Here is a 25,787-nt window from a genome sequence, read left to right on the forward strand (position 1 = left end):
TACTGTGGTCGTTAGTCATTTTAGGCCTTTTATAAGTTGTTGTTAATTATCTTGAAGCTGTTTTGAGTCTTTTTGAATAGATTTCAAGTTGTTTGTCATTAGTGTAAATCTTTCTTTCATTATTGTTGGTCATCTTGAAGTTGTTTCCATTGTCTTCGAAGTTTGAGGTCATTTTACAAACCTAGACAATTCTTTCATTGTAGATTTACTGTTACTTATGAATTTGTTTTAGGAGATTTTGACTAATTTTGACTGGAGTTTAATAAACTTTGTGACTGTTATCATTTGGAGTGTTTCTTGGTAGTTGTTTTAAGTAATCTTGAAGCTGTTTTTTTTAGTTACTTTGAGTCTCTCTGTAGTTGTTTTCTAGTTCACAGTTCTACTTGATCTCATTGTAAGCTCTGAGATTCCTTTTGTTAAAGAATGTTTAAATGTCAGTTAAACAGTTACTCATTTGACTTTAATACACTGTATAATTTAGAAATGCAATATGTTAACTTGTTAGTGATTCTAAAATCATTAGAACTCATGTTTTTACCCATTTGTCTATTGTCAATTTATTATAATTCAGCGTTATTCAGTTGTAAAGCCAACTTGAAGTACAAAAAAAGCTTTAATTTCATTATCCTTGAAAAGTAGACACAGCACTTCCAGTCAAAAACACAGATTGAATTGACTCACAGATCAGTAGTCTAAACACATATTCTAGGCTTGTCATCCCTCCTTGGCTATAAGACTGGTAGCTCTACTAAAGCCCCTCACACTGCAACGGGACATTTGGGATCAAGAGAGAATATTTTGAACCTCAGACCCTTGAGCCACCTGGTGACACATTTCCAATTCTACCCTTCTTGCATCCACCAGCACTTATAGCCCTTTTCGCCTTACCTGACTCCATGCAGTGACTGACAGCTGCACTGAACCTTCATTATTGCCTCACAAAAGCCATATTCTAAACCATATTTACCATTTTTCACAGCGAGGCAGAGATTGATGGGGGAGGGTTGTGGACAGGGAGAGCAGGAAGGGAGGGAAAAGCTCCCCAGATGAAAATCCTAAATCAGTATGCCCTGCTGCTGCGGCTGAGGCCTAGGCAGGGATTGCATTTAATTTATTCTCTTAAGCCTGGGAATCAGGCCATCAAAAGGAACCAAACTATCAGGTTTCCTGCACTAAATGACCCAACAGTGTGATGTGGCCAGCTTGGGATCCAACTTAACCCTTTCGAGGTGGCAGACGATCGTCAGAGTTTGCAGCCTTTCTTGTCAAGACTAAATTATCCCCTGACAGTGAGAGTGCACCCACAGAGGCGCTTTATGCTCTATGCTTTATGCGACTCATGCTCTGAAGGTGATACAGTGGGAACGGGTTGCGCTCCCTCCTGTGTTTGGTAGATGCTGGTTATCCCTTCTTTAGCTCTGTTTAACGGTGGTGGATCATGGGATTAAGTGACACAGGTTCACAGTAAGCCATATGAGTGGTAACCTATAGGTTATGCTTTTAGCAATAGCATTCTATCAAGGAATTCACTCTGGATGATTTAGAATGACATGCTATGCAGAGTGCCAAGACTCAGTGCCAATGCAGGATGTAATCTGATCTTTATGGGGAGGCAAAAAAGTAAGAACATAGAGGTAGTGAGGGTTGTGGATGGGTATAAAAATATCCCTTAAAACTGCGTTCATATTGGACACAGTCTAGTGTTCAGTGGCATTTTAGCAAAGTGCAAACCAAAGGTGAGAATCCTCTCAGAACTGCACCCTGTCAATGAATGAAAATTTATTTTCTCCTTTTGTATCAACAGTAACTATTATAAGCTTTCCCCAAACTAATCCAAGTGTTTTAGGCTTCTAATTCAGACCGTAGTTTTCTCTATAGGAATAAATCAGTCAAATTTGTGTTAATTGTGTGTTTTGGCTTTCTCTTGCACTCAAAATACAAAATACACTCAAAAAACAAGCAGGGAGAGAGGTGGAGATCGAATGGAGCCACCCATTGTGGCAAAAGCTAACTAGCTATAGTGATTTGTGTAGCTAAAGAGGAATTACCTGTTAAGCATAACCCTGAGCTTGGGTAAATCACCCAATATGGTTGACTTAAATTTTGTGTATCTCCTCTATGATGGAGACTGTCTAATATTTTCCTGACAGACTCACAGTTAATGCTGACTTTTTATCTAAACCACAGAAGGCTTCCCTACCATATCAACCACATGTTTTATTTGCCAAAACTTCACGATTCTTTGTAAGAAGCTTCACTGTCATAAACATGCTGTAGTTTCAGTGTATAAATACTATGGAAGTGACTCCTTTAAAGCATCTGAATATGTATCCTCCATGATAGTTTATTCATTATTTTCATATTTTAGATTGTCATTCCTGGCTGTAAGCACAGATACGAAAATGCATCCTTGCTTACTGCAGTTCTCCTCTATTTGACACATTCTGTTTCACAGCTTCATTTCTGGTCTTGGTTGACTGTGACAGATTTGGTGAATAATTAATAAATACTTTTGTGAATATTGGCAAAATGTGTGGCCTGTTAAAAAATGTTAACATTTTTTTTCTGATACTGAGTGAAGTTTTGTTAGAAGGTTTTTGGCTGCCATATGCTGTTGCAGAGGGAAAAACATGAATATGCACAATAAAAAGAAGCTCAAAAAAGGTCAGTTTTACGAGACCTTTTACATGTTGAAAGATAGTGAGTGCATTTTGATAGCGTTTGGTCAGTTTGATAGGCACTGAACAGCTTCATCGGAAGTAGGTGGATTTGATTTGATTGACAGTGGCATTTTCCTGGCAGCTTGAGCAGCAGCTGCTACCATCGGCTTAGTCACATCTGCCTTTTTCTAACAACTCCCTGCCAGTTCAGCCAACAAATAAACTTTGTGAAAAGAAAAAATACAATCATTAAATTTTTTTATCTGAAATGGCTGCAATTGTTCTAACATTGGCAAAGATTTGTTAGCTCATGTGAATAATAAAAGTTAAGTTAAAAGCTGAATCTCTTTAAGCAGCTGGCAATAGATGTTAAAAATAAGTTTGACTGTGATCCATGTTTTGCAGAAAGAGCCAATATCAATATTCTGGACTGCAAAATAACAAAGATAAAAAATAAAAACAAACAGAGAAACAACCTTTATGCTACAAAAACTCATATTTTTGCGGGTTAGCCAGCAAGCGATCTTAGCTTGGCAACTAGCGGAAACCCAGTAAAAAAGTGCTGTAGATTTACACCAGTTTAGCCAAAGATTTAACCATTGTGTCAGACAGCAGTGGCGGAGAGGAGGGGAAAAGAAAACCTTGTAGACAACTAGGTTTGCAGTTTTTTGACACAAGTGATTTACTCTAGATGAGTCAGGTCTACTTTGAGCCCAGATTCCACAGTTTGTCAAAGTATCTGCGCCACATGAGGTCACATCCAATACCCTTTTTTTCCTAATGTGTAAATCCATCTTCAGTTCTTGGAAATTATCAAATTTCATATTACGCCTTTGTCCTCAACCACATGAAACCTGGCTCTGACCAAAAAAACAACTAAAGGATTTCGATTAGCTGCTGTTGAGAGGCACAAAATGGCAACCATGCTCACAGATATACTTCACAGAGGCTTCGTTTCCTGCACAAGCTTAAATCCAGTTCCACAGCTGACAGTTTGGAGGTTTTTTATCATTTATTTTAACACAAGAGGTGGTTTGGTAAATGGTTTAGGATTCATTGTGCACACGTAAGCTGTGTCCCGGTTACAGAAAACATACTGACTCGAAGCACTTGGAGTATTTATACTGTTAATGTGACCAAAATGAATATAAAGCAACTGCGTTTAATGTATCCTGCTGTTCTGCAAAGGAGAAAGAGCAGCAACTCCCAGCTGGGAATTATTAAAGCTGTAGACAGTGGTGACAGCATCAGGAAGAAAACTAATGAAAAAACCTAAAAGGATCAGAAATGATTGCTCTTGATGAGGCTGTTTTTTTTTTTTTTTTGTTGTTTTTCTTTTAAACAGGCTTCCTTTGTTGGGTTGTTTTTCAAGTATTTCTGGTTTTTCATGCTCTGTATTTTATTCTATATAATTTTTTGTCATTTTACTGGTGTGATGATGCTTATTTTGGAAAATAAATTTAGTTCCTAAGTATGTCCCCTTCTGACTTATGTCTTTTTTCTAAAGTAATAAAAGTAATACAATTTGAGGACAACACAAGTTTAGCCTTTCTTTGTTCTACGATCTCATTGTTAACGCTTTCACTTGACTTGTCTGAAACCAGTAGCAGTTGGACACAGACTGTTGTTGTTATCAGGCTCCAGTCAGGACTCATGGCCATAAAGAACATAATATTGCCTTCTTCTTATGAACACAATGAAAAGCGGAGCAGATCTCTGATGACCAGCTCCTTACCCCTCATCTCCTCTCCTCCTTGATCTTTCCACATTGTTTGCTTTACTTTATTTTCTGTTTTTTCTCCCCCTCCCCCTGTAATTTTTTCGTGCAAAGAATAAAATTTCATCTGCGCGGGCTCTGGGAAAGGCGGCCCTTGGATTGGCCCTTGCCCGTACAGATGCTTTGAATTTACAAGGCTTTTCTGCCTGCTAGTAGAATCATGGAAGGATGGAGGGATGGACAATGAGATGGAGGAAAAGAGATGGGAGGGGTCGGCAAAGGGGGTGAAACCTGGCTGTATTTCCTGGGGATTAGGCATCAGATGGGCGCCCTCAGAGGAGGTCTCAGGTCTCGGCCTCCCTGGATGGCTGGGAAACTGACCCCCATCTGACTCTGTGGTCTTCCCTGTTCCCTACCAGCATATCGCCCCAGGTCAGGACCAGGGCCTGGACTCTGTCCGATAGCTACACAGGCTCACGTCTGCCTGCATGGTAGAACAAACCTGAAAAAGTTGGTTCCTTGTTCTTCTTTGTTACTTAAAGATTAATTCAACTACTTCTGTGGCTCCTTATTCTTTAAATCAGTCCGCAAGAGTTATAATGTAGAGTTAAGGTTATTCCCAACCTATCAGGGGCGGTCACTCTAAGTTTTAAATCCTGAACAGATAATCGGAATACAATAAAGTGTCTACTGATCTAAAGTTATTTAGGCAAAATCAGGTCATTATATAAGATAAAGTTATGGCCAGCAACAACAAAACAGCTGCAATGTAACAGGGCAACAGTCCATATCACCATTGTCCTAAAATGCCTTTCTATATACTGATTTCTGGTTGGCAAAATGACTTTTCCTGTTCAAATATCCTCCACTCTGTTTGACGCTGTTTTTCTCCACTCTTAAAACAGAATTTTTCTTTTTGGAAAAGGTGCTTTGGTGTAGAATGACTTCTGTGATATGGTGGTTAGTTGAGAGCCTTGTCAAAACTGACTCTACAAGCACGATTGTATGCGAGAAGCAACATACGGATCGTAGTGTTTTCAAGCATTTGTGCCGCTTATAGCCACATACAACCTCAGTGTTCCTATCATTCAAAGGTGGTCTATTTTTTTTCTCTTCAAGAAGAGTTTAGTGTCAGGTTGTGGCCATAATTTGGAAATCCACAAACGCAACCCACGGTTTTGTTTTTTGTTCATCTTTTTTCTTTAATAATTAACTACTTCTCTCCACTGTCACTCTGCTTTTCTTATCTTCCTGTACAACCCATCTCTCCCTAGATTTCAATAAAGGGACTTCTTAAGCAAGAACTCTGTTATATGTTAGACACATGTCTATCTGTGGGAGTCTCAGCCATACTGTTGATACTGTCCTCAGTCTCTTGTAATAAAAATCTGAGCCAAACACACACTGAAACATTCATTGTTAATGTTACACAGTGTTAGCTGGATGAGTGAGAGGGAAGCATTTGAACAATTCATTGTATGTCATTTATATGGATCAAGATTGAGAATTATGTATAAGAGAAGCCGACAAAATGAGACAAGCATGAATCACGTCTCCAGTGTTGGTCGCTAAGTAAAAATACCTTTTAAACTACTAAGAAAATATCTTTGAGGAAATATGTAAGCAGAAAAATGTTGTATTAAAAGTCATTTCTCTGAAATAAACTGTGCCTTTAGAATTTTATGTTGTGTTATAATGTATGACATTTCTGGATTGTGAAGGTATAGCACCATTTTTACTGTTATTGCTCATGTGGAGATAATTCTAAACAGTTAGTTAATTTTATCCAGTGGTTCCCAAATTAGGGATCAAGAACCCGCAAGGGGTCCACAGAAAACTAAGTTCTTATATATGTGAGACATGTATGAGACATCAGAGAACACTACTTTGAATTAAACAGGAAGAGAAGCAAAAATAACATATCTAAAAAAACTACAAGTGGTGGTAGCTAATAACTGCACCTGACTAAATAGGTATTAATGTAGTGCTTCTCATCACCCACTAAAAGTGCTTTTACACCACAAGCCACATTCTCACACACTGATGAGACAACACAGCCAGTTTAGGACTATATCTTGCTTGAGGACAATATGAAGGACTGGGGATTGCTCTGTGGCGACCCAATATGGTGAAAAATGATAAGAAACAGAAATATCTAAGTGAAGCTTAAGATCAAAATTGTATTTAAGTACAGGATTTTATTTGCATGACCACAAGTGCCAGCAATGGAACATGAAAATAAACATGGTTTGTTTTAAAGATGAAGGCAATTACTCCCTTTTCTCCAGTTCTCACACTCTTACTAAACAACCATCTTTTCCCTTTCAGAAAAGGGAAACGGGAGTCTTACACCCAGGTAAGTAACCAAGTCATCGGGTAGCATGAGGCCGGCGCCACAAGGAAAACTCAGCCGTGAGGTTTGTGTTATATCAAAGCAATGAATTAGACCAGATATGTTTATCTTGCTCTCTGCTGGATTGCCTCGTAAGTTCATCTAATCACGAGAAGCTGAGTTAGATGACCTTTGCCTTCATGTGTTGACATGGCATCAGGTGTGAGAAACCTTTGCAAAAAAGATATAATCAGTGAGAAAATAAAAAAAAATATATATATATATATATACACACAATAAAAAGAAGACCTGTCACACGCGCTCATATATGTGCAAAAGAAATGTCCTCATGATAAAAAACCCTTTTGGCCCACATCAGGTGAAGAGACGCACATGTTTGTTGAGCTTTGGATACTAGAGGTTTTAAAAGTGGCTCTCAAATTAAATAAATGTAGGATATTTCACTTCTGCCATTTGTGCTGCAGCAATTTCTTTATGCTCCCTTCAAAACAGCAGAGAGGGATTTTTTTTATGATACTCAACACACACACTTGTTTCATGGGGGGCTATGAAGACATCTCCTATAATTTGACTTCACACACGTCTTTAATTATATGAGCTCCAGCTCATGACTGCACTCCTCAGCTCTGCATGAAACAAATAATGATCTCATTATTCTAAAAGGATGTTTTTAAAGGTATTTTATTACCGGAGTGTACAGACCTTTTGTAGAATCATCAATTGTAGCAGTTCTTTAGAAAGCTTTTTTTTTTGTTGTTTTCCTGTTATAAGAAAGTCAGGCTGTTGAAAAGTCCAAATGCAGCAGAGCAGCCAGGTTCCTCCATATAGATGTCCATCATTCCCAATTCAAAGCCAACTCAAATCGATCAGCGTCTGTGCAAAGAGGTCTGCTGCCGCACCAAAAAACAATGGTTGCGATGATGCGTCGATGCTTTATCAGAGGGAGCCATCTGGTGGTGGCTGAATGAAAGAGCGAATCAAAAGCAACAGCAGAGCCTCCATTTCCAGCAATAACGAATACATTTGTTTTATGGCTTAACAAAAGACAAAACACACAAAAAACGATACCTTTCTTTTTTTTTTTTCCTTCTTCCTTCAAATCCCGTGCCATTTAGAATCAGTGTGAAAATCAAAACGTTTCACAAATACGTTCTATATATATATATATATAAACACTTAAGAGGGATACACAATAGAAACTGTCGGTGCCCTGCAAAAACCTCCAAACTCCACTTGTAACCCAAGAACTGATTTATTAATGTTGTAAATAACAACCAACGGGTGCTGGCCTTCGCATCACAATTAACTCCTTTATCTTCCTTTGTTCACTCGGAAATTAAAGGTCTCTGCAGCACACTGTGAAAACTCTGCCTGTGTAAACGAAGGCAAAAAGAGAACTTTGCAACACGTAACACAAAGAGTCATTCTGCTATTCAAGTCTTCTGAAGACCAAAGTAGATCAAACCGAACTTCTCATTACACTTTACCTTTTCATTATACAGTACAACAACAAATGTTTCTAAACTGCAGAGATGATACTAAAAAATACAACACTCAGTTAAATGCTTTGTGATATTGAGATCAACAGAAAGAGAACAGCTGTTTTTAATATCTTTACATGCATTAACCCGTATTTCTCCGGAAGTATCCATAATTGAGGTGCAGCTATGTCTCATAACTTCTTTTATATTCTGAAAATTAAATCTCAATTGAAGAATCTTTACTCTGCAGCACTGTTCGTATTAAAAGGCCGCAGAATGAACAGTGCACATCTACGTTAAAACACCAGAGGTGACAAGTAGATAAAAACAAAAAAAAAAATAAAGACAATATAGGAATCACACAAACAAAATGCAAAAACAAGTTCTTCATCTTTAGAACTCTTCTTTTTCTTCTTCTCTTCATGTCTAACAAATCATCGGTAACCACCTTCCACTCTCTTTGCAGGAAAGAAAAAAAAAAAAAAAAAAAAAAGACGGGGCAGTCGAGAAGGACAATGACAGGGGAAATTCCGTACTTTAACTCGTCTCCAGCTTGGCCATTTCCTGCACGTAAATCCCGATGCTCTCGCTGTCAAACAGCACAAAGTAGACGGTCTTGATGGTGGAAGACATGGTGGCCACAAAGTAGCTGGAGATGGCCTTCAGGATCAGTTGAGCTGCCGTCTGCTTCGGGAAGCCATTCCTGCCGAGATAGTTCACACACAATTTGATTACGGTCTGTTGGGAACTATGGGTCCAGGACCAAGCACACAATACCATAGTTTTGGTAACCATGACAGCAGCTGTCCCTCTGTGGAAAAGCATGTCCCCGCCACCCAATCTGTCTCCAAACTTATCCAATTACCAGAGACCCCACCCTTCAAGCCACAGTACCCAAAGGCTCTGCTGCCAGTGGACACCCCAGGACAGAGTTCTGATGAGAGCTAGCAGGAGAGATCATAATTCTACAGCTTTAGCTTCTCTTCCATCGGCTCCCTGTTAAATTTAGAAGACGTCATAGTTGGATATTTTCCAAACAGAGCACTGCAGGTTTGCTTGTGGAGTGCCTACACTGATGGGGGACCTCCCATGATGCACCTTTCGTCGCTCTGCTCGGTTTAATCTCCATGCACACATGACATTATTAATGCATCGTGTTTAAGATCAAAGAGAAAGTGAAAATGCCTTTAACTGGTAATTACACTGCACACTGGTGAGCTTCAGGATTTGTACCATCTTTGCAATTAAAGGAAAAATGCAGCATTTTGTCAGTAAGGTAGTGATTACATCAAATTTTCAGCATCCTGCTGATATGGATGTGTTTCATCTGAATGCACTTTCCTACCTTCCACTACCAATGGAGGGAAAAGCCACAGACTTGAGTTTCTTCTCATCTGCCATAGCCAGGCAGTTCTTCACCGTCTTCTCCAGCATCTCCTCACACTTGTCAGAGCCCCAGCCTGGACTGTTACAGTGGATGACGTACTTCGCAGGCAGGCCAAAGCCAGCAGTCAGAACAGCTGAGGGAAGGAGAGGAGATGAAGAATGGTTAGTTTGGTATAAAGACGAGAAGAAATTATACATATTTCAGGTAAAGTTTGGCTTCAAAGTGATGACATAAGCCTCCTTCACCGCGGCAACTCTGGAAAAATGTTTAAACAAACTTATTCTTGTTCATACAACCCAAAATACAAAAAGATGGGACACTGTGTAAAAGCTAAAGAAAACAGCAATGCAATGATTTACAAATCTCATAAACCAACATTTCAATGTAAAATTAACCAATATCTTAATCACAATAAAACATTTGAAACCCAAACGTTCACTATTTCATGAAAAAATATCCACTTCTCTTGAATTTGAATAACGATTCTTCCTGCCTTGGGGCAGAAAGGTCAATCAATAAATTTGTACATATACAGCCATAAAAAATAAAAATAAAAAAATCAATGAAAGCACAGCAGTCAAAATGTGCCCTTCAGTAATCTACAACACTTTAAAAAATATTATTACATAAATCTTTTGCAGTTTCTGTGATGTTATTAGGTCAAACGGTGAATCCGGTCACTACAGACATCCAGCTGGAATTTGTCACATGTAGAGTTCATCAGTCAGGATCAGCCTCATTAAACGGTTTTATCAGAGGTCTAAACCCAAACATTGACTTTGGAGGCCAGAGGTGAATGAGCACTTGTCTTTATGGAAACTATATGTAACAAATCTCCAAAAGCTTTAACTTGTTAGACCAGGACAAAATCTGTTCTCCAGACAAAAAGAGGAAGAACAGGGAAGAGGAGTCTGTTCTCTGGAGTTTAACATTTAGTTAAGTGTTCCATCAATCCAGCTGTAGAAGGTGTAACTCAGCCAAAACCCCGACTCTGTGATGTGAGAAAGCCTCCGGTCAGAGTTTACGAGCCCACGGCGATGTGTGACTGGACAGCAGTCAAAGCTGAGGACAAGCGCATTTCCAGATGGGGAACAAAGAAGATGGAGAGACTTCCCACAGTCTCACTGTATGGGCGGGCTGGTCCTGAGGAAAAGCCTGATGGTGATGATGATGGTATTCATGATTGCCCGACAAGCTGTTTTTTTGTTTTTTTTTAATGGTTTTGGTTGAGTCGAACACTCTTTGCAGCATTTATGTATTGCACATCTGGAGATCAACTGTCAATCAACCTATGTGGACAAAGTAGTATTGCAACATGCATGTGGATTTTCTGTTGATGCACTTGGAAGTTTGTGCTGCTGTTTTATGTCAGTCTCAACAGCTCCTGCTCTTTAAAATCAAAAGTGTTGCTGCTGAGATAAGACCAGCATTACCAAATACCTGTCCCCAGACCAAGAAGTGGACCATACCCAAGCCCATTGGTTTCACCTGAAGATGTGGATATGTGGTTCAATCATGGTGATTATATAGTCTAACTATCAAGGCAGGAACAAGGATTTCCTAAAACAGCTGTTTAGCAACATTACACAATGTCATAGACAAATGCCTCCTGCAGTATTTTACATGTCAAGAACTGTCGAGTGTGACTAAAACTAGAAGCTTCTATAGACCGAAAACACTTGACTAGAAGAATTAGTCCATGTACTTTTCTGCAGTTAAAAAAATCATGTGTATTTTGAGACTTTCTGTAGTTCGTTTCATCATTTTTTAATCATTTTTTTCTCTAATCAATCTATACTGCCGGAGTGTTTTGTTCAGAAAAACTGAAATAAGCATTCAGACCCTCTAATATAACTGAGCTCTGGTGTGTTTTGTGTCACTGGAGTCCTTCTGTGCCTGAATGAACTCTTTGGTCATAATTATAAGTAAACAGGAAAAACACACCTGAGAACACAAATTCTCCCATTTGATGGTGTATGAAAGAGTGAAAATCCAGTCATGAGGATGAGAGAACCGTCTTGGCACAATTAGCTTGCAGGTTTTTAGACAGAGAATACAAGAATATTTTTAGAGAAATGTAAGTGCCCAAAAGCACAGAAAACATTAACACACTTTATACATCTTTGGTCAGATGGATAACCAGCAAGCCACTGGTCTGTATGAATGAAATCCAGATTCCCTTTGTGGAGATGGGAGAACTTGACAGATGAAAAGCCACCAGATAAGCACTCCAACATTCAGGACTTGATGATGGATTAGCCAGAGAGAAGCCACATTTCGCTAAAAAGACGGCAAAGTTTGCAACAAAGTTTGCCAGTGACTCACCTGCGTTTGCACCTGAATGGCTTAGTCCAAGAGAAGCTAAGTCCTCTGATCAAATTACTGTAAACTATGTTCAATATATTTGGCCACATTTTCCAGCTGTATGTGTGGATGACACCAGGCTCTGAGCAACACCTCATTAACACCATCTCTACAATCAAACAATGTAATGGGAGCATTATTCTCTGGGGATACGTTACTGCAGCAGGAAGAGGGAAAAAATAAAACAGCTCTAAATTAAAGATTTTTTCCATTAGTCTGGATCTCGAGCTAGTTGATTTTGAGCAAAGGAACAACCTGAAGCATACTGCCAAGAAAGCTAAAGTCCCGGAGTGACCCGGTCAGACTGTCTATCTGAACTGTGGAGAGCATCTCTGAAGAAACCTTAAAACAGCAGCTCTGTATCCAGTCTGGTTTAATCTGAACTTCTAAAGAAGGTGTGCCAAGCATTTACGACTGTTCGTTTCTGCCAAAGGTGCTTAAAACAAGTTCTAAACGAGGGGTCTGAATACTTTCAGAGAAATTAACAGATGATGATCATCTTAAACAGAACTCCTCTGATCATTGTTCTGAACAACATCTGGTGACTGTTCGGTTGATCCAGATCCACACAATCCCTGCAAGGCTCAGCTGGCTTGGTGTTCTGTCACCTGGTGATCCATTTATGGGCCCAACGTGGGGAACAGGATTAGGGTGCTGCGCTAACTTGGCCGAAGGTGGCGGACAAATTAATGGGGGAAAAAAAAAATCCATAAAAAAAAAAAAAAAAAAGAAATTACAGAAAATGACAGTAACACAGATAAAACATAAGAGTGCCCTGAAAGAAACAGCCTAAAATCTAGTTTTACACTACAATTTCATAGGGGGTGCCAGGACCAAATGACCCCAAATATTCACTGTTTCTACAAAACGTTCAACCTTTAGCCTTTAAGAGAAGATTGAATTAGTCCAGGTGAGTGAGGTCTTTGTGTCCAAAAGGGCTAATCACTGAAACAGGGCCCTGACACGAGATTTACAGCGTGTGCTGACATCACTGTTGTTGGAGCTGGGTGTTGCCTGAGGGGATCAATGTTCAACCCCTCTAAATGTGACAATCAAATACAGCAATTGCTGCCCAGTGTATGAGACTGAGTGTAAAAACAATCAGAGAAAAAAAGAGCAAACAAATGAAGCAGCAGAAATGGAAAATGGAAGGATTGGAGAGGAGGAGATGCTCGCATTGACCGATTTCCCAAAACTTTTCATGAAAATAGATAACTGGAGCCAGATTTCAAGGAACTTTCACCATCTTGTTTATATTAAAAAAGAAATTCTTGAAAACCTTTAGAGGCAAATAAGATCAAAAATAAATCTTTTTGTCTAAATTCAATTTAGAAGATAGAATACAGTGAATTCAACCCAATTTCATAACAAACAAATGCAGAGATGTATGCACTGTTCAGATGGCCCAGCACTGCACAGCACTGCATAACACTATGTTCCATATATTTGTGTGAACTTAACTTTGAACTAGAGCTTGTGAAGTGTGAACTTGCACACGACTGGTACTGTAATATTTAGAGAACGTGGTCCCGCTGACATAAGGAAGACTTCTCCTTAAAAAAAAGGTTGTACATTTTTGTGTTAGCTGCTCTAAAGATTGTTGGACACTAATGGTCCTTTTAAAGATATTCAAGTTCTGCAAACAAATTTTATCAAATTATGAAAACAGTTCTCTGCTTTGCCACAATCCATCTTAAATGAGCTGAAATAACCCCCCGGGAGGTCGGCAGTGTTTCACGACTTTGTTCGTGCACGTTTCTTCTTAGCTTGGTTACCTTTTCATTTGTTCATGCAGCAACAAACTGTGATCACCGGCAATGGTTTTCACGACTGTTATTAAGACCTGCGGTGATTCTTACAACAGAATCACGGACGTCAGTTCATGCAGTGCCCAAGGCAAGACAAACCCGGATATTCAGATTTCAGGAGCTCAGCATCTCTTTCCTGTGGGTAAAAAGATTTCTCTGGATCTTCACTAAATATGAGGCGTGAATCTGTTGCCCTGCCACCATTATCAATACCATTAACCCCATTTTTAGGAGATAGAACACAAAATACAAAGCAATACCATTTAACATTTAGAGAGTGAAAAATAAATAAATAAATAAATCCCACTGACATCCACAAACCTTTGCTCTGTGCACTTACCACCAGCCACCTCCAGAGGGCCATTTTTCTTCTTCAGCTCCTGCAACGCTTCAGTGAACTCCTTCCCTCCCTTTTTTTCCAGAGCAGAACCTGTAAGTGTAGGAAGGACTGTGGTGAATACATCCTCATGCACAGCAGACGTACAGATAGACAGACAGCAGTAAAGGAGGCAGCTGGTTGGTTGTCATGCAGACAGACGGGCAAGCAGGAAGACATGGAGATGGATGGACAAGGCCAACAGGAAGGCAGACACACAACAGTGCAGTCAATCATTTCACATGGCCTCTCTCTGAATCTCTGAGCTCTCTCATTAAAAACAGAGATTCGACACTGCTCTCTTCCAAATTACTCATTAAGAGTCAGTATAACTAATTTATTAAAACCTTAGTACTTAATTACCTCCCTCTGCTCTCCCACATGACTGAGGGTATTTTCTTTATAACTATTCTACCCTGTTTTTGGGAAGATGAGAGAAATGCATTCAGAAGGTACATATCAGGCCGCAGGGAGAGCAAATTCAACCGTTTTCTCTCTTCTTTATTTGATTAGTAAAAGAAAGTCATTTCACATTAATCACACTTTTTCAGATTAACGTAGAGCTTTAGAGAGCTGCCATAGAGAAAGCCAGAAGAGAGGGAATCCAATTAACATCTCCAGAAGCAGATAAATGAACGAGCTGGCTGCAACATCATTAAAAACAAGCGGAGGAGAAAAGCAACCAGGTTAGTGTCAGTATCATCAAAGAAAGGTCAGTGAAAACAGCTCTTCATGAAATGCAACAGTCAATCCAAGCAAGCAAATAAAGACATTGGTCTAGTGTAGTTTACTGGCCAGTTGCATAGTCATTAGCAGTTTCCTAGTTAAACCTTTGTGCACTGATCAACCCCTGGGAAGCTACAGGAAATAATGGCTTCATCAGATACTTTATTTTTTGTCCGCCGAACCAGCTGAACTGTCAGCGTGGTCGAGAGGTTAGAAGTTGCAGAAAATGAGACGGGTGTCAGATTGCCTACGTTTCAGACAAGTGGGAAAAAAACCAACAACAAGCAGCAGCATAAAGATTTCATGATCACACAAGCAAAATATACACTGTAGCTGTGTGTCTTACGTGACGTACTCAACGTCTGCTCTGTGAGGATCAAGTTTCTGTTCATTGTTACTTCAGCGCTGATGGGAATGAAGAGAACAGTGTCTTTACTGGAGATAGCTGCACGTGTGAAGCACCACGTGGACAGTCCATGTTTAATCTGACAGGCTGGCTGCAGCTCATGAAAATTAACTTGCAAAGACTTGAAAGTTAGAAAGTGAACATTTACTTCACCCTGTTAAATAATTCAAATATTCAAATCAGTGAGTCATTCGTGTAAAAGATTGGTTTCAATAGAAGATGCATGAGTCTGAAGGCTGGACAGCAGATCTTCCAAGAAATGACACCACTATGGCACCATTAATGCTAAACAACACATCATGGAGAGCTGTGGTGAAAAAAAGACTTCTGCTGCAATGAGACAACAGATAATAACTGCAGTTATATGCACTTCACCCCTCAGTGGACGCTTAATGGCTTGTTTGGTTTGACTCTGTTCTTACATTAAAAGTATGTGGAAATCTTAAAATTTCATTTAACTTTCTCTGATCAGTCCATGTTCCACAAGCAGTAGTTTAAAACAGGCTTTTTTCTAGCAACACTGAAAGAATGCACGTAGGCTGCTGTGGAAATGCACTAAAATCAGTTCACTCAACTGTAACTGCGTGGCTTAGCACTCAGACCATATGATCAGAAGAATTACTAACAGGGTGGTGCTTTCTGAAACTTAAAACAAATGACACTATGTGTCACTAACTAAATAATCTTGCCTCATAGCATACCTCAAGTGTGAGCAGGAGCCTGTGAAATATTCAGAAATAAGTGAGAAACAATCTGCTGACCAGCCACCTGTTTTCCTCCTGGGTTAGGTTTACAGAAAAGTGTCTGGAAATGCAGAACGGGTTGGCCGCGGATTTATAAACATTTGCAAATTAAGTCATCCTCAAGCCCCAGAGTTCCCGTTTTTACGTTTCAAGCCTCTACAAGTTCATTTTCACCTCTGTCAATATGTAACCAAATTATGTGGAGCATTTACAGTAAAAACATCAGCTTTAATAGCGATAACTCCTGGATGTGAGTCTCAAACTGCTGCTGCCGTGGTGTTTGTCCACTGACTGCAGCGCTGACCATATGGATATGCAGAGGGAGCCCAGACAGGCAGTCATGGTCTGTGCGGTATCAGTGGTTCCTTTACCTACTTCACCACCTGAATAGAGGGAGGAGTTGGTCGGGTGAATGACAGCGTCGCTCTCCACGATGGATATGTCGGCTTGGACAACTTGCAACTACAAATGACAACAATGACAAACGACAGGCAACAACATGGTGGTAAAAACACAGTGAGTGGCCAGGAGCAATACAATGAGACAAGGAATAAAAGAAAAAAAATGGACAAAAGAGAAGAACAGGAAAATAAAAGCCGGAGAGGTTGTGAAACAAGGAGGCAACTGAGGAAACAGAGGGTCTTGTTACCATGTGGAAGTAGGAAGCAGGAAAGCACAGTTGGCTGGATTTTATTTTAAAAAATGTATGTAACACAGAAATTAAGTTAACCTTAAATGTCTTTTCTACACTCAACATAACTGAATGCAAGAGTAAATTTCTTTTTGTAGTTTTCAAACTGCAGAAATTAAGAAACCAGCTTTCAGTCCAACTGTGTCGTTCCAATTCCTCAATTCAATGATCACACTCCAGGTGAGCGACCTCTCAATCAGGCTGCACTCTACAACTAATAGAGGTTAACCCCAATTTTTCCTCTGTAATCTTGTGCTCTTTTTCCTACAGGTAGTGATTTTTGAAGCACAACAAATGTCTTGCAGCCAGTTGAAAGGATGACGACCTGGAATGAACCGAAACAAAGAGCAAGCAGACCGATTGCTCTGAGGGGCTTTGAAAAAAATCCTTGAAAGTCACTGCAGGGAATTCTTTTCTTCTTGAAACTGGATTTTGTTCATGATTTTCTACTGATCTGCACCTTCCTGCTCTGTATCTTAACCCAAAAAAGGATCTCAGCATTTATTCACACTGTGATTAGCTTTTTTGTTTGTTTATTTGATTTCTAAACCACGGCCATCCATGTTTCAAAATGTCAGTTTTTCAACGCTATGAGAGGACACTGAATGAAATCATTTTGCAACAGCCTCATCACAGATCAAATACCTGCAAAATTAAATAAAATTGAAAAATAAAACAACATATCTCTGAACCACAGACCGATTATGGAGTGAGCAAAATAATCAATATAGCCTTAAGCTGCTTTTCAACAAGCAGCCTTCAGATTTTCTTTTACACAGAAGCTGAAGATGAGCTGCAGTTAAGCCGCGCAGACATTAGATCCAACCGCCATCTCTTCCACAGTTCAACATGTGACCTAACTGAGCTGCCCACTGTGTGAATAAACAGATCTGGTGAAGGCACTCTTTCTGACCAGCGGTTTCAAAAAATGCTCAACTGTTAAACATTCAAGGATTTCAGATCTCAAAGCCCAGGGGGACTAGAGAGCGTTGCGTGGGAGGGGTTGGGGAGCTCACCTAGATCGTCTTTAAGTTCAAGTTCAGCATTGGTGGGGTTGATGACCCCCTCCACGTCAAAGCCAGCCAAGTTACTGACCTCGCTGTGGATAAGGTTGAGCTGTGAAGGGGGAGAGCGAGGGGAGGCATGCCGAGGAGGAGGTGGAGCAAGAAGGAAGAGGTGAGGAAGCAAAGCCATTAAAACCAGATTAACTCTGCAGTTTAGAGGGATACCGTGAGCTTTTGGACCAATTACCAAACTGGGACCACCACAGATTTGCAACCACTTGTAGAGCACACTCTGTAAAATTATGATGGAAAAAAAAAAATACACACACACTTCACAACACTGCTATACAGTGCAAAAGCTGACACTGTCCTGTCCAAAGACATCAGCTTCAAACAGACCTGTAGGTAGGATGAAGCTCTTTTTAAGTTTTTAAATTTCCAACAATGAACAGAATCCAAAGGAGGACATTCTGCAGGTCATTTGGTTAAAAAAAAAAAGATATCATAGGCTGGACCTAACTAAAACTTATGATCAGTGCTGTAAATGGCATGTTCAGTATGTTGAAAGTTTGGTGTTGTTTTAAAAAAATATACCTCAGTCACAGTTTCAGAGCAGCTAATTTGACAAATGTTGCAAAAACACTTCAAATGCAAAGGTATCCCTCTAAAAATGTAAATCATTACACCCAGTTAGAACCTCGTAATTTAATTTCAATGTGTTATTCAAACATTCTATTTCACCAACAAGCTTTAAAAACACACAGCTTGATAATGAAGGAGCACATCATCCAAAAGAGAGGTAGTGACGACAGAAAACACAGCGCAAGACTGAGAGTGAAGACAAACAAAATGCTGAGAGAAAGGTGCAGTCACAATAATTATGTCTGGAAAACAAAGTCTGCACGCCAGGATGAATGCTCCAGGGAGTCTTCATTTAACTACTACCTCACCTTCCTGAGAGCATTCATCCCAGTGTGCGAATTTAAGTAAGGTAAGGTTTTTTTCCAACAGCTTGTGCCAGTTGTTGCCAAGTGAAATAGAGTAGCGCTAGTTTTTCTATTGGGAGGTTGGGAGGTCAGTGGGAGGTCAATGGCTCTCATCTGATTAACTGCTGTCCTCCGGTTTCTACGTGAGCTGTTTAAGAGCCACTCTCCTAAAGCAGACTATAGTGATGCTGCAACTTTTTTACAGCCAAAAATCAACTCCAAGTCATGTTGTGATTTAAAATCAACTGTCCAGTGAAATACAGAACTATAAACTTTGGATTTTAAACACGTGTATATGTCATTACTTCATCTATTTTTGTTCAAACAAGCAGCCAAGAGTTGTTATGCTTTAAAAATAACATAACAGAGAATGGCAGCTTAAGCATACAGGCTGAACAGATTTCTTATTTACTACAAACTAAATGTCGAGTTCATTTGCATTCAGTTATAGTTTAGTGTCAACGTGTGAGCGCAGAGCGGAGCATGCACTGCCAGCAGCCATCAGCTTACAACTGAGCTGAACCCTTGAACTGAGGGAGTCAATTTCTTCTAAACATACTGTTCGGGTTAGCGTCTGAACCGTGTAATCAAGCATTTTGACAGTTCACCAATTTGTAAATAGCTGATTACTTTCTGTTGAACCGAGTGTCAGAGCAAAACACAAAAACGCTTTAGTGAGAGGCAACGAATTATCTGACGGAATTATCACCTGATCTCAGCTGCAACGCACAAAGGTCAAAATCTAAACAAATCAGCCGTAACCATCGCTGATTAAAAGTCAGTAAAAGGGAACCGTTGGCACTTCTTGCATCACTCTTGAGTCATTCTTTCTTTTTAACAGTATCGTCCCAAACTCCTTTTATGTTTTTTTTTTCATAACTTTCAATCCATTTTAATGAGCCTATGATCTTATAATTTTGAAACATTAACATGGGCTGGGGGTTAGGGTAGCTTCAGCTGGGTCTCTCAGTCAAATTTACTTCCAAGTTTCAGCTCAGTAAAAAGGTTCAGCAGCTGTTTTTATGCTCAGCCAGACAGAAGCGAGAGGAGCTAATGGATCTGTGATACACAACACTGTGATCATGATCACTACTACAAGCGAGTCTTACAAAAACTAAATCCCAGCGTTTGAAAATCTATTATCTAACATCAAAGCGGAGCTTCTTTGTATGAGGAAGTCTGGATGACTACAACAACATTGGATATATGTATTTTCTACTTCATCTATGATTCCATTTCAGAATCACTACAAGCCATGAATTCATCTCACTTATCTAAGAGTTACTAGAATATAGTTTCTGTCTAGTGAGATTAGACCAGTGTGGGGTTAGTCTCTAAGGTGACTGACCTTTTGACCCAGGAAGAGGCTCTTGGTGGAGAGCACAGTGAAGCTGTCAGCTGGAGATCCCTCTGTGGTGCTATCTGCTGATGCTGCCTTGCTCACCTCCCCCTGTCTCTGTTGAAGAGACAAAACATTGACTTGAACAGAGCACAAAACAGTCCAGTGAACACCTTTGGAGAACAGCCAATCAGCAACATGTGTGCGACTACCATGTCAGTAGTACAGGGTGAAAGACAGGAAGGTTTACCCAATCACTATCTTCTTTTAAACCACTGTTGAGAACTTATTTTTAATCTCATCTTACAATCTTGATTTTCATGTGACGGTTTTACTGTTACTCATTGAAACTAAACCTAATTGATTGTGTCACACAGAGTCCTGCCAGAGTCCTCTTAGTTCTAAACCTAAAGGTTTTATTTTTTATCACATTCTGAATATTTCACAGGTTGTTTCTTTTTACCCATTTAAACAGCTTTTTCTTCATCAACTGTTTCCTCTGCCTGTATGGTAAGTTTTCAAGTTTCTTTCCTTTCCCTCGGCCCCACTTGTTTTAGAAATCAGAAACGTGTTTTCATTGTGCATTTGTGTAAAGAATTTTGTAACACAGGTTTCGACAAGTGCTATAAAAATAAAGTGTGTGGGTTTTGTTTCATTTGCTCATGATATGCTTGAATTAACAAACCTAATCACCAACTTTATATGGTTCTGGTAATCCAAAAGAGCCAGGCAAAAGAAAAATAACTAACTTCAGCAAACGTTCCTGAATATACTAAATAAACATGTTTTTTTCCCCATCAATCATTTTTTCCCCTCTTCGCCCTGAAGCACATTCCAGGATCACAGTGCCAGGATCGTGGAGCATGACATCATTTTTACACACTGGCATCACAGAATTCAGACCTTAATCCCTTTCAGAATCTTTAGGATGTGCTGGAGCAGACTTTACACGACAGTCTGACTCTATCGTCAGTATGAGACCTTGGTGAAAAATCAATGAAACTCTGGATGGAAATAAGTGCTGCAACATTGAAAAAGCTTCTTAAAAGAATGCCACGGTGAATGCATGCAGTAATCAAAGCTTAAGGAAGTGTACCAGACCAACTTTAAACTTCCTCAAAACAAATTCACAGGAATTGGGGTTTGAGCCTGCTGACGTACCTTTGCCTTCCCTCCTGCCTTTTTCCCGCTCTGTTTCTTAGCTGCTGTTTTCTTGACTGGCTTGGGTTTCTTTTCGGGGGCAGGTGACACGGGCGTCTCCAGCTTGCCCTTGGCGCCTCTCTTCTTGGCTAGCAGCTCCGGGTGGATGTTGGGCAAGACTCCACCTGCTGCAATGGTCACACCTTTGAGCAACTGACAAAGGATGAGAAAACTCGAGATTTGAGCTCCAACACAACCTGGAAGGTAGTAAATCAATCTAAAAACGTTCTACATGCATCTGAAAATATTTGAGAATCGTTTGAGCAGCGGCTGACCTGGTTCAGCTCCTCATCATTGGCAATGGCCAGCAGGATGTGCCTTGGTGTTACGCGACCCTTTTTATTGTCTCTTGCAGCATTACCTGCCAACTCCAGGATCTCAGCTAAGTGAATATTAAACCAAAAGATAAAGAGAATTAAACACTTTGTAACAAATTCAGAAAATCAGCCCATGTATCTACACATAAAACATCTCGTAAAGACTCTGATGGTAAGTGTGCCTGCAAATGTAAGCCATCAACTTTAAAGCAAACATCAGGACATGAGCTGATCTCTGAACTGTGAAATCCCCGAATAAACAGCTTACAGCTTACAAGCTGTCGCATCTCTTACAAAAAAAGTGACATCATTCACTATACCAGCAGTCTTTAAGAGCTTTGGTTTCTGTCTGTGTGTGTGTTTTGCTGAATGAGAAAATGATGTAAGTGGTCTGAAAAGGTGAGGGCATTTAGTAACTATAAATCATTTAAACTCAGAATCAAACTGAAAACAGAACAAAAGCAACACATCAGCTGCTATCTTATGATAAATAAGCTCATTTGATGGAAACAGATTAAGAAAAAGTTGGGACGAGGCAACTCACCGATGAGCTGCCTCAGTTCTTAAATTCAGTAACACTGAGTGTTTGTTAACTGAGGAAACCACCTGCTGTAGTTTCTATGATCATTTTTTTTTTTTTTAAATGTTGCCAGCGACAAATTCAAAATAAACTTCATACCATTTTCAGATCAGGTTTATGTCATCTGCAAATCACTGTAGTACATTTTTGGAACACGTCTATGCCAAACTAAATACATAAAGACGCCTTCATGTAATTAAAAATCAAAGTGTAGTTTTTTAGCTTTTTGATGCCTACAAATAGCATTAAATAACTAATGCTCTCAGATCCATTAACATCCACAGTTACCTGGATGCCATCAGCGTGAGATAAGCTGTTGCACCAGCATACAGTGGAACTCCAAAACCAAAACAATGACCAAAGCTCTGTATGACAGGTGAGTATGCTGATTTCTGCTCTTGTATAAAAAGTATACCTCACCAGTAAGGTACTCGAGAACAGCTGCCAAGTAGACAGGTGCCCCCACCCCGATGCGATATTTGGGCAACCCTCTCTTGATGTAGCGCAGCATGCGGCCCACAGGGAAGATGACCCCAGCCTTGGTGGACCGGGACGTCTTGGTTGACTTCTTCTTTCCTCCTCGGCTGGACATGGTGCTGGGAAGGCTACCACCGTTGGGCTCTGCATGGAAAAACATAATCCACAGTCCATTGACACACGCGAGTGTTACTAGTTGAAGTCCTGGCAGTTTCATGGCCACTGGAAATTGACTGATATACATTAGATATGACATGCATTTTAAAACAGAGGCAGATAGAGTATATTTATAAATATATTTTTGTCTTTTATCTGAAGAACTTCTTAAAAACACAGAGAAACAAAGATTGCATGAGGTGTCTGATAGCAGCCATAAAAATGAGATGAGAAAAACAAATCCAAGGTGACCTGGGACACACAATATACTGCTTTGTTTCATGACTCTCATCAGTATTTAGTGAGTAATTACTCAAGATCCACATTAGGCTTTTTGTATCATCCTCCTGCTAAATGTCACACTGTCTGTGTAGGAAGAAGAAGATTATCACAAGATCACTTCAGCAAGCAAATGTTTTATTCATGACAGATGCCACCATCGTCCTGACATCCTCAGAGGGGTCAGTTATTAAATATGCATATTCACATACATTTAGATACAGTGTTGGTGGTTAATCTGTAATAAAACCCTTCATCTTCCAAGCCAACCCTGTAAACAATCCCATGAAATGTCAACATTAATGTAACTGCACCAGATGTAGACATCAATTAGCTGTCTGTCACTGGTACTCAATTAGCCCCACCACAGGCCACGCTTTCCCCTAATCCTGCTCTAACACAAACAGTCCGCATGGTGCGTCAAATAAAACACAACGTTAACCGTGACAGTTACGGCGTTATTAACCGGCACACGCGAAAAAAATTCAATTCCGTTCGAGCCATCTGCGGCATTTCTTTACTCCGGCCAGGTGTAGGTGGGTTTAATCGCCACAGCAGGCATTTCTCAGTACTGCCCACTGACAACGATTTCCGCAAGTCAACAGCCAGCCGAACGACTCGCGCCGGTAAAATTATTTTTCCCACACTTTGAACGACTGAATTAACGACTAAAATTCAACTGTCAGGCCAGCCGGGGACATTTACTCTTCAGGTCAGCGTGCTTTCCATGAAATAAACCCGGCAGAGCGGCGGCAGCTGCCCGCTCCTCCTTCCCTCCCCTTCCCTTCCTGCCAGTCAGCTCCAGCAACACGGTCTCCGCTTTATCGGCCTCCATGCCAGAAAAGCACGAAATGGCAACGTTAACAGCTCACTTCGGTGTACGTGTACCTGCTCAAGCAATAATAGGCGATATTGGTAGACTCGAACCGAAGGTGTACGAACTTGGAGGATTACTTACAAAACAGCACAGCAGAAAAATCTCTCCCGTTCTCCGGTAACAAGCCTGGGCAGTGTCCCCGACTCCCACAATCCACAGCGACTTGAAATATCTGAGGGAGCCAGCGCTGCTCGCGGAGCGCGACCGCTGAGAGCAGAGAGCAAACCTGCTGAATCTCAAACCGCTGCTGATCGTTAACCCTTTACACTTTTGCTTTTGTCTAAAACACACAGAGTGTGATTGAATGCTGAATTGCCTCAGGACAGATCGGTGTCCATTCTCACAGTTAAGTCTACCAACAGTGTTATGAGACAAATAATTAGCCGTTAACCAGGGGCGTCACCCTAAGAAGCCCGGGGTCACGTTCATTTACACTGGATTACATTTTTATTATCAGAGGTAGAAAACATTTTACCGCCTTTTTTTTTTTTTTACATTGATCTATGTTTTTCTGAAAATTGTATACCAAGGTCCAGAGCAAAAAAATGTTGGCCACAATGTGAATAAATCTGACTACATGGTAGCTTTACAGGTAACTTCACCTCTATTCAAGACTCGTTAGTTGTCTCAAAGGCTTGTGAATTTGATTTATAAATGTAAAGAGATGAGAGAAAAACTACACGAATTAAAAGAAAGAACTGGAGCCTTTTAAAGAGTTTTTAAGATTTGGTGACCAAGTTGGTGTGTTTCAGTTTTCTTGTAAAGTTATTTCACACAAAGCTTATGATGATAGGGTTCATGGAAACAACATAACTTGAAAAAAATAAGTTATTATTTATGGTTGAAGACTAATTTCTTTATTATTTAAAATATATATATCAGAAGAGAATGTATTGATACTTTATCAATTAAATTGTTGTGGCGTATATAAACAGTATCATTGATAGTTAGTATGTAATATTAGGGGACATTAATACACCTTTTGCCAATAACTTCTGCCAAAGGTGACATTTAACTCACAAGATGGATCATAATAAAATGGATAATTGTTCTAAAGGAGATATGTCCTCCCCAGATGGCTTAACATTATTACAGTGTGTCCAAATGGGAAAAAGATCCCTAACACTAATTTATCTTAAGTATTAGATTTTTATTTATGTGTAGTTTTTTGTGTACTCTTCCTTAAAATCTGTTTCCAGTTTGTGACCTTAGTGTGTTTATCTCTATGTGTTACAGCCGCAGATAATGCATTTCTATGACTGTATAATTGCAGACTTAGCTATTGTGACGTAGGAAATTGATTTGTGAACTCTGAGTTCAGTATTTGACAGTTATCTTTTAACTGGTATTTCTTCAGTAATGGAAAGGTTAACACGTATCTTCCCCTCTCTTTTTTGGGAATATTTCAAAGATTTACTAAAAGTTCATCTAAAATTCTCCAGTTAAAAGAAACCACATCTTCTGAAACAATACATCCAGTGGACAATACGTTTCAGCCATTAGGAGGAAAATATGTCATCAATGTAAGATGTAATACTAAAGGCCTTTGCTCATAAAGTGTAAAGTGTATTTTTCAGATGTTTTTTTTTTCAACCCAACATTCGACAAAAAGTGTAATGCACCGAAATATTGCACACTGAGTCTGACACATCCTTTGCTGATATTTGCAGTGTGAAGCAAAAATGGTGCCATTAAGCAGTGCTGATGATTATGTTGTCCTCTGACCTGCTTCACATTAGAAAGATATAAATACCAGGCCCATTTGATCTGGTGTCAAGAGGAAGAAGATAAGTTTACCAGAGTTGCGGAAAAATTCCAATGTATTTTAGTGTATCAGTGGCATTATGATCCATGCAGCCC

The 25,787-nt window shown here is 39.8% G+C and overlaps 1 protein-coding gene across 6 annotated transcripts; it reads right to left on the reverse strand.

Moving 5' to 3' along the window:
• Positions 1-7,393: 7,393 nt before the first annotated feature.
• On the reverse strand, positions 7,394-24,140 carry macroh2a1 (macroH2A.1 histone). Of its 6 annotated transcripts, none has more exons than XM_072375758.1 (9): positions 24,009-24,137; positions 22,559-22,759; positions 21,517-21,623; positions 21,203-21,394; positions 20,051-20,158; positions 17,729-17,828; positions 14,111-14,200; positions 9,557-9,731; positions 7,394-8,914 (listed from the first exon to the last, which is right to left on the reverse strand). In XM_072375758.1, the coding sequence occupies exons 2-9, from the start codon at positions 22,728-22,730 to the stop codon at positions 8,749-8,751; spliced, it is 1,110 nt and encodes a 369-aa protein (XP_072231859.1). In that variant the 5' UTR covers positions 22,731-22,759; positions 24,009-24,137; the 3' UTR covers positions 7,394-8,748. The 6 variants fall into 6 exon arrangements, with proteins under 6 accessions (XP_072231859.1, XP_072231860.1, XP_072231862.1 ...); XM_072375759.1 differs by lacking the exon at positions 17,729-17,828 and adding an exon at positions 16,393-16,483 and having other exon boundaries at positions 24,009-24,135; XM_072375761.1 differs by lacking the exons at positions 7,394-8,914; positions 17,729-17,828 and adding an exon at positions 16,397-16,483 and having other exon boundaries at positions 9,569-9,731; positions 24,009-24,139.
• Between the last annotated feature and the right edge of the window lie 1,647 nt (positions 24,141-25,787).

This window comes from Leuresthes tenuis, unplaced genomic scaffold (genome assembly GCF_036924035.1).
Source record: "Leuresthes tenuis unplaced genomic scaffold, fLeuTen1.0.hap1 SCAF_21, whole genome shotgun sequence".
Classification (NCBI taxonomy): Eukaryota; Metazoa; Chordata; class Actinopteri; order Atheriniformes; family Atherinopsidae; genus Leuresthes; species Leuresthes tenuis.

What these genes read in the sequence shown, in the direction of transcription:
- macroh2a1 (XM_072375758.1), bottom strand. Translation starts at nt 22,730, where the DNA reads ATGTCCAGCCGAGGAGGAAAGAAGAAGTCAACCAAGACGTCCCGGTCC. An exon ending in ATGATGAGGAGCTGAACCAG is followed by an intron (nt 21,395 to 21,516) that starts GTCAGCCGCTGC and finishes ATCCTTTGTCAG; the next exon opens with TTGCTCAAAGGTGTGACCAT. An exon ending in CCCTCCATTGGTAGTGGAAG is followed by an intron (nt 8,915 to 9,556) that starts GTAGGAAAGTGC and finishes CTATCTCGGCAG; the next exon opens with GAATGGCTTCCCGAAGCAGA.